This window comes from Morone saxatilis, unplaced genomic scaffold (assembly GCF_004916995.1).
Source record: "Morone saxatilis isolate NCDOM2014 unplaced genomic scaffold, NCSU_SB_2.0 Contig15, whole genome shotgun sequence".
Lineage (NCBI taxonomy): Eukaryota > Metazoa > Chordata > Actinopteri > Moronidae > Morone > Morone saxatilis.
The window spans coordinates 2,652,226-2,660,161 of record NW_023339707.1 but is presented as its reverse complement, the minus strand read 5'-3'; the positions used below and the strand labels follow the sequence as shown (position 1 = coordinate 2,660,161).

The 7,936-nt window shown below is 40.3% G+C and overlaps 1 protein-coding gene across 1 annotated transcript in view; it reads right to left on the bottom strand.

Moving 5' to 3' along the window:
- Positions 1–1,221: 1,221 nt before the first annotated feature.
- snphb (syntaphilin b) overlaps positions 1,222–7,936 on the bottom strand; it is a 17,755-nt gene continuing 11,040 nt past the window's right edge. Inside the window, exon 7 of the mRNA XM_035657500.1 lies at positions 1,222–7,932. Within this exon, the coding sequence (XP_035513393.1) occupies positions 6,603–7,932 (1,330 nt within the window). The 3' untranslated portion in view covers positions 1,222–6,602. The remainder of the gene's footprint in view (positions 7,933–7,936) is intronic.

Here is a 7,936-nt window from a genome sequence, read left to right as displayed (position 1 = left end):
ATTATTCAGTGTGTGCCAATATGAAAAGTATTTTTCCAGTATGTAATGCAGACAAAATGCGTGTGGTAATATATTTATGTCAATGCAAAGTTGATCCAGCAGAGTGCGCTGTGATTTATAATACTGTACAAGCAGCACAGAGTAAGAGAAGAAGCAGCTCTCAGTAACAACTACAATTGGTTCACAATGTAAATGTTAAATTATTTAACATGTTAAAATATATTTAACTTAATTATTCTTTAAGTTATTTGAGAAAGCAGCCTTCTGAGTACCTTTGAGTCATGTCAGAGCTGATGGATGCAGAAAAACTAATCCATGCATTTGTTACTTCTAGGCTGCATTACTGCAACTCTTTATTATACGGCTGCCCCAATAAATCCATTAAGATGCTACAATTGAGTACTGACAGGAACTAGCCAGCCTTCTGAGTACCTTTGCAGAGTCATTTCAGTGCAAAAGCCACAGAGAAAAGGTCTATTTACATTCAAACTCACAAATTTGCTATATCGGCTGCTGCATCAGTAATTGGCATGTTATAGGTCGGGCTCTAATTTTCTCTTATGTTTTATTTATCAAATCAAAGAATCCTTTTTTATTTCTGATGTAGGATATAAATTCTGCAAAACAATTAAGTTCTGAAAATATTTAATATGTTAAAGACCTTTTAGCTTCAATAGTTTTTATGTATGTTATTTGTTTAAGAAAGTGGCCTTCTGATACCTTTAAGAGTGCAAAATGAATTTATACCCTACCCCAAAAATTCAAAAGGTTCTTTGATTTGATAAATAAGATATAAGAGAAAATTAGAGCCTGACTGCTATCGAACCTTTGAGTGAGTTAGCCTGATATCGGTCGGGCTCTAATTTTCTCTTATATCTTTTTTATCCAATCAATAGAATCCTTTTAATTTTTATGTCTACCAGAGCCATTGAGCTAAAATATAGCTATAATATAACTCAATGGGTCTGGTCTTTTCATCTTGATACAGCTACTGACTGATGTAGGACATCAAACAAGCAAAGTCAAACACAGATATCATGACTCACTGATTTGAATCTTCACATATTTGTATTGGATGTATCATAACATCCCTAGATATATTCTTTCAAACAGTGTGGTTGGGAACAAATAATTCCACAAACACAAATATGGAGTAAGAAAAACAGAGATACTAGAATAAGACAAACACACAGATGAAGACAACAGAGACGTTTCCTCCATGCTGTTTAATATAGGGGCTTTTGGTCTTTCTTTATACAGTGTGGTGGGAGCGTGAATGGAGAAGTAGCCTACTGATGTATTTTACTGTACACACTACTATTGCCATTAAAATAGTTCATTTACATGACGTTATCTGTAGATATCTATAATTTCAGATGAATTCCTATACAAGGCATTGAATGTCCTCAATGGTAGGATGTTGAAGGACTTGGTATAACCTCTGTATACATCAATTATCATTACATAGGCTATGAAACACATACTCAGACAATCAGACGAGGAATAAAGCATATAATGACAATACACATTTAAATACTGACCAAAAAAAAAAGCCAAACACCCCCCACCTCCTCCTGTCTTCCCCAAGAAATATTCAGCATTATGTGTCTAAGGATATACGTAGTATATAATCAGTCACCCCCCTCCACCCACATACTGTACACAACCTCACACTACAGCAGGAAGTTTAGGTGTATTATGGGACAGAAATAGAAAACCGGGTCACTGTGAGGCACAACGACGTTCGTGCAGAGTAGGACACCCTCGGGATAATGGCCTCCTTGGCTTCGCGATAATCTCGGAATGGGTTTTGATAAAGTGCGGTATGGTAAAGACTGATGGGAGCAGAATCAGATTGAACTTTTAATGAATGAATCAATCACACTCTGATGAGTTTCCAGCCACTGCTGGAACTGAAGCATTGAACATGGGAGAGTACTGGACTGACACAAACAAGGGCATTTTGTTACCCATAGAACTGGAAAATGTAGGAGACAAAATGACAAGGATGTCATTATGTTCACCAAACCCATTTAGGACTAGTAAGTGAAGACAAAAAGGTGTAATACAGGCCTGTTAGAAACACCAACATACATCAAAGCAAAGGACAAAAAGCTACTGAGTACAGAGGCCCCAAAGTCCTGACATTTTCTTTTTAATTTTGTCAGCTTCTGAGAACTTCTGTTATTATCTTCAATCTTGCACATTGTGCACATATTATTATTTGAACAACATGGCATTTAATACTTTTAGCTCACTATTTCAACTATCCATTACGTTAAGTTAGACAATTTCAACCATATCAATACATTTTACCTGTCTATTTAAAGACCCTATACGAAATTTTAATTTTGTGTTGATTCTGGCGCCCCCTGTGGATAATAGCAGTAGTGTTTCTACCAGTGTTTCTAGATACATAACTTACAGAATACAGAATAATGTTATTTGCGTAGAAAAACATAATGAAAACTTGTGAGCACAAGATGTCAAATGGTGACAAGTTTTTATCTTGTACAACGGTTATTAGCAAGCAAGATCCAACGCACACAAGATTTTAAAAATCATCTTTCAGGACTTTGGGGGAGCTCCGTATAACAATACTACCAATAATAACAATGCACTACAGTTTAGTAATAGAATTATCAGACACACACATACATGAAAACATAATGCAGCTTTAGTGTAGACTGTTGTGCATAGATAGATGAAGGGGTTGAGATGACTGTTGCTACCCACAACAAGCCTGGACCTCTTTATACATCACAAGTTCACTAAATTTGGCCTTTCTTTCCTCTATCACCCTGTTTCTGTTACAGCAGCAGCCTGTCTTTAACGGCAGCATGAGAGTCTGAATGACTGAAATCAAAGTATAGTGCTGACAAACAGTAGTTATCACTCACATGACTTTCATTATTAAGAGATTTTTTTCACAATACATTAATATTGAGAGGAGGAGGCCGCCTCCGACATTCTCACACCTGTTCCCTCACAGGATTATATGGCTTTTTGTAAAACATGAAATTGTTTTAGCCTCCTAATCCACTTCATGTCAAGCAGTTCACACAGTCAGGAAATGGGAACATAGCTAGTGCACACAACTCATGAGAACAAGGAAAATGAGCAAATGTGGCAAAGTAAGTGGAGAAGAGGCTGTGTGTCTCCAAGGCATTCACTCAGTCTTTTCACAGCTCTTAATGCACTGATAATGGCTGCCGCCGCCGCCACCGCCACTGCTGTGGATCCCTCAGATCGATGAAGTGAAACCCAAACACAGACAGGGATTGTCATGATTGTCACTGACGTCTGACAATTATATAATTTGAAGTATTAACACGGCTCATTCTTTACCAGTGTGTGTTTTTTTTACAATAGCATTAGACTTAAAAGTCCATTATTTTGTATGGCCTGTAGATACACATTGTGGTCAAAATGTAAAGAGCTGAGATCAATAGCTCTTATCATGGATGAAAGGCAGCTGCTTTACAGTATTCACAGAAATAACTAAATATATTGTAGTAGTATTTTTAAGTATCTACCTGAAATGTCTGCATTATCTTAGTTACATGTCACCTGTTTCACTTAAACACTCTAAATGTCAAACTTAATTGACCCTTCCTAAGTCTCGCCCCTTTTTGCTAACATTAGCTAACTCAAGATGTGATATTATATATATCTATATGTCACTTTTATCTTTTAACCATCTTCAAAATGTGTTTGTCTTTTCAACATAGATCAGCCTAGCACATAGCACATCTCAGTACAGGAAAGGAGGAAGTTGAACGAGGTTGTGACAAAGGCTTGCTCAACTCCCCCATCAGTCAGAACTCAGTGGACATACAACCCTTTGGATACACATACAATCTCGACTTCAAGTAATTGCTTAAAATTCATAAAGTGAACAATAGTGCAAAATATGTCAAACAAATAGTAAGAACAAAAAGATTCATGCTGCTTTTCTCTTCACCAAAGAACTGAACAATTCAGTTGGTGTCAGACTATTTCTGCTGGTTGTGTCGGGGTGTTTCTCGATCCACGTTTGGCTTGTGAGTCTCTGAAAGTCAAGACGTATTTTGATTTTACAGTTGCAGGCTGCTTATTTGCCCTTATTTTTACACATTAAGTTAAACATGTGCACACGATCAGCAAACAGAATAAATTGCCATCAGATGCCACTTTCATCAAAGTCCTCTGGAAAAGCACATTCAAACAAAGAAAACATCCTGATCCATAATGCAATTACAAAAAATGAGTTGCAGAATGAAAAGAAAGTTAACTTTTTTTGCAGTGACTGACTAACTCTTGTACAGTGGACTTGAAATACACACTACCAGAGTGACAATTAAACTACACAACAAGAGCATTAAGTTAGCAGAAATATACAGCACAGAGCACAGACTGAGCACAACTCACTTAATTCAGATCTGCATCAAAGTGTCAAACTGAGCCAGTGAGTATCTACAAACAAGTGTTTGATCATGACTTCACTATTAGATTTTATGAACGGATTTCCTATGTGTGTTATGTGAAATGAAAGTAACCCAAATTGAGTTTCAGCTGAGGTTTAGGGGTACAAGGACCAACCGTATGACTGAGTATAGGAGTCCACCCTAAGACACAATATCCACGTAGGGCTGTCACAATATCAGATTTTTACTACACAATTATCTTGGCCAAAACAATTTACGATATTATCGCGATATCTATAGAAAATTCAAGAAAATAAACAAATAATGCTGTCAGCACTGGATTATTTACACAATATTATATGTGTTAACACAATATGAATATTTCAGTTTTAAATATTACAATTATCTTTAACAATAGTATATTGTGACACCCCTATGTCCATGTTGTCTTATTACTCTCTCTTTTAGCCTGAAACCAAAGAACAAAGGCTGTGATGAAAATATGTAAAAAAAACACAAACAAAGTGGCTGAGAGCTGTTGTTAAAGGTCCAGTGTGTAACATTTAGGAGGATCTATTGGCAGAAATTGAAAATAGTAGAGAAAAATTGTATTTAAGCTCTTAATAGGGGCATTCGCATTATTTGCACCTTTTGTGACTACCGTAGTTTCTCCTTTACGCTTAGAAGGGGAAGGTCAAGCGAGGGAGCTGCAATCTGCAACTACACTGCTAGATGCCACTAAATTCTACACACTGGTCCTATGAGGGAAGAAAGAGTTCCAGTGCGTAGCTTCCTGCAAAAAAACACAATAAGTCTTTTTTACACTTTGGTTGCGTACGATTTAAACAAAAAGATTTAATTTAAGTCATAAGCTTTAGAGGTGCTAGTAGCTGAATTTGGGACAAAACCAGACTAGCTGTTTTTCCCTGCTTCCAGCCTTTATGCTAAGCTAAGCTAATCACCTTCTCGCAGTAGCTTCATATTTAGTGTAAAGACATGAGAGTGGCATCGATCTTCTCATCAAACTCTCTGCAAGAAAGCATATAATCATGTGCCCAAAATGTCAGACCATTCCTTTAATGGTTGAAATAGTGAAGGAGTAGAAAATATGTCTGCCGTGGCTAACTGCAGAATCAAAACCCAGAGGGATGCTCTGCACAGAGAAGATAAAAGGATTCACTGATCTTGAGTTTTTGCATCAGCTTTGTTTGGGTTCTGGAGAGATCATATACTCTCAGAGTAGAAACACACCGGACACAGTGTAAAAGCAACAAATCCCTCACATCTTATTAATACAATTATTTCTTTTTGTTTAGAATTGGGCAGATGGGTGTGAAGTCAGGCTTGGTTGCTGGGCATTGCCTGCTGGCTCCAGCTTCGTTTGAGTTCAGTTTACAGATCTTTTGACAGTAGCCATGTGGGAACAGCTCAAACCGATTGAAATATAAATTTCTGACTGCAAAAATGCAAACCATCATTCATTTAAATGAGGCCAATCCAGCTGCAGAGCTAGGGTGCCAATGCAGGGGGCTCAGACAAAGAAACGCTGAATCTGTACAACATGCCTGGCATGAACAGAAACAACAATGTGAGCTGCAGTAAACTGTGTTTGGCTTAACAGCATGACTGATTGATTATTCTTATAGTTCTGCCTTGACGCAGTCTGTTTTGGTGTGTTTCTACCCTTAGAGTGAACCTGAGTTCTGTGTCTGCGTTGTTGATAGCAGATAAGCTCCATCTTTTCAGTTTTGAGGACGTCAAAGACTCAAAGAGAAGCCCAAACGTTCTCCAGTCATGTGAATTCTGAATTAGGGTGGATTTGCCCTCAGTCACTGGTCAAAGAGCAGAGTGTAGCTCATTTACTCCAGACAAGACCATTTGGTATTACATGTACACATTCCTATACATATACATACCATATTTCATGTACACGCTCATCAAAACAAGATAATTTGAACATGTCAGAATTGAGTCAGACTGGTAAGTTGACAAATCAATCAACCTTGAACATTTCCCTGCATTTAAAAGAAAACAATCAGTGTTTTAAACATCCAAGCATAGATCATTCATTTCAATCAGCTCATTCAGTTTTTCACAAGTCAGTAATGTTAGCAGACATCTTGGTAGCAACAGCAAGGACCCATGGGTGAGAGACAATAAGGAGCAGGACCAAACAGAACAGAGGTGCTGAACATATCATATCAGTGATCCACCCATGTCTCCCCCGCCTGCGGGGTAATGCCTCAACCCACCTCCTCTGCGCAGCGAATGCAGCGCCACAGTGCAACAGCCTCGCAGCAGCGACCCTATATGGTACATTGGCTGTCCACTACGGACTGGGCCGCGGCAGAGCCACGCCACTGTTGGCACAACAGGGATGGCCACTGCTAGCAGATCGACCAGAAAGTGACGGCTCCAGTAGCTTTTCTCGATTGTCCCAGAGCCAGACGGATCTCCCCCATCTGCTGCGGCGCTTCCTGTGGCGCCTTGTTCTTCAGTTTCATCCTCATCATCATCCTCATCATGGACCTCAACTACAGTGACACCAGCTATCTCTTCGTGGGAAGTAGATCTCGGCTGGGAGGTGTGAGGCTGCTCTATTTCTGGTGATAATCTTGTGCGACTTGGACTCAGATCTGCTGCCTCTACCTGGGTTGATCCTGCCGATAGACCATCCCCTTGTTTCCTGTCTTCCGCAGCGTGGTTTTCAAGTGTTGTCCCACCCTGTCTCCCTTCTCCACAGCATCCTCCAAATGTAAGCTCACCCTCTGTCCCTGCTGATGTCTCTGGTAAATCGCACAGTTTTCCTTGTCCTGCCTCCTCCACTGCACCCTGAATGTCCAACTCATTTGAGCCCATCTGCATCTGTTGCCCTTCTTCTGCCAGTCTTTTCAGTGTTGTTTCCTCCAGCTTTTCCATTGTGACAGCTTCCTTCTCTCTCTTCTCTTTCTCCTGCTTTTCCTCTTCTTCCACTCCCTCTTTCCCCTCACACAAAGAACTTTCCATGGAACATGCCACAGTAGCAGATCGTGGTAGGGGAGGGACCAGTGGTGTTTTGGAGACTGGAATTGGCTCTGTGGCTGTACTCATGACCGTCGCTGTGGTTACTGAAGTTGTGGTGGTGATGGAGTCCAGCTCTTCCTCTCCCTCATCAGACATCCAGGTGGAGGTGGGGCTGCAGGCCTGGGAGCGGAAAGTGCGTTGCTCTGCAATGGTATCCAGATCAGAGGGGTAACCTGCTGTTGCAGGGATGGGGCAACTTTCGGTCTGAATGCCTGTTTCCCGCAAGGGGTGAAGGTAGAGGTGGTGGTGGGACAGGCATGGATGGCTCATACAGCCCACTCCACCCAGGCCACAACGAAAGGGTGCCAGTCGCTCGCCTGTGCACAGCTTCTCATAGGTGGAGGAGTGTGGCATAGTGTGGGGCACTGAGTGGGACAAATTGTGGGGGAAAGAATGAGGTAAGGTATGGGAGTAAGTGTGAGGCAGAGAGTTAGGCAGAGAGTGGGGCAGAGAGTGGGGCAGAGAGT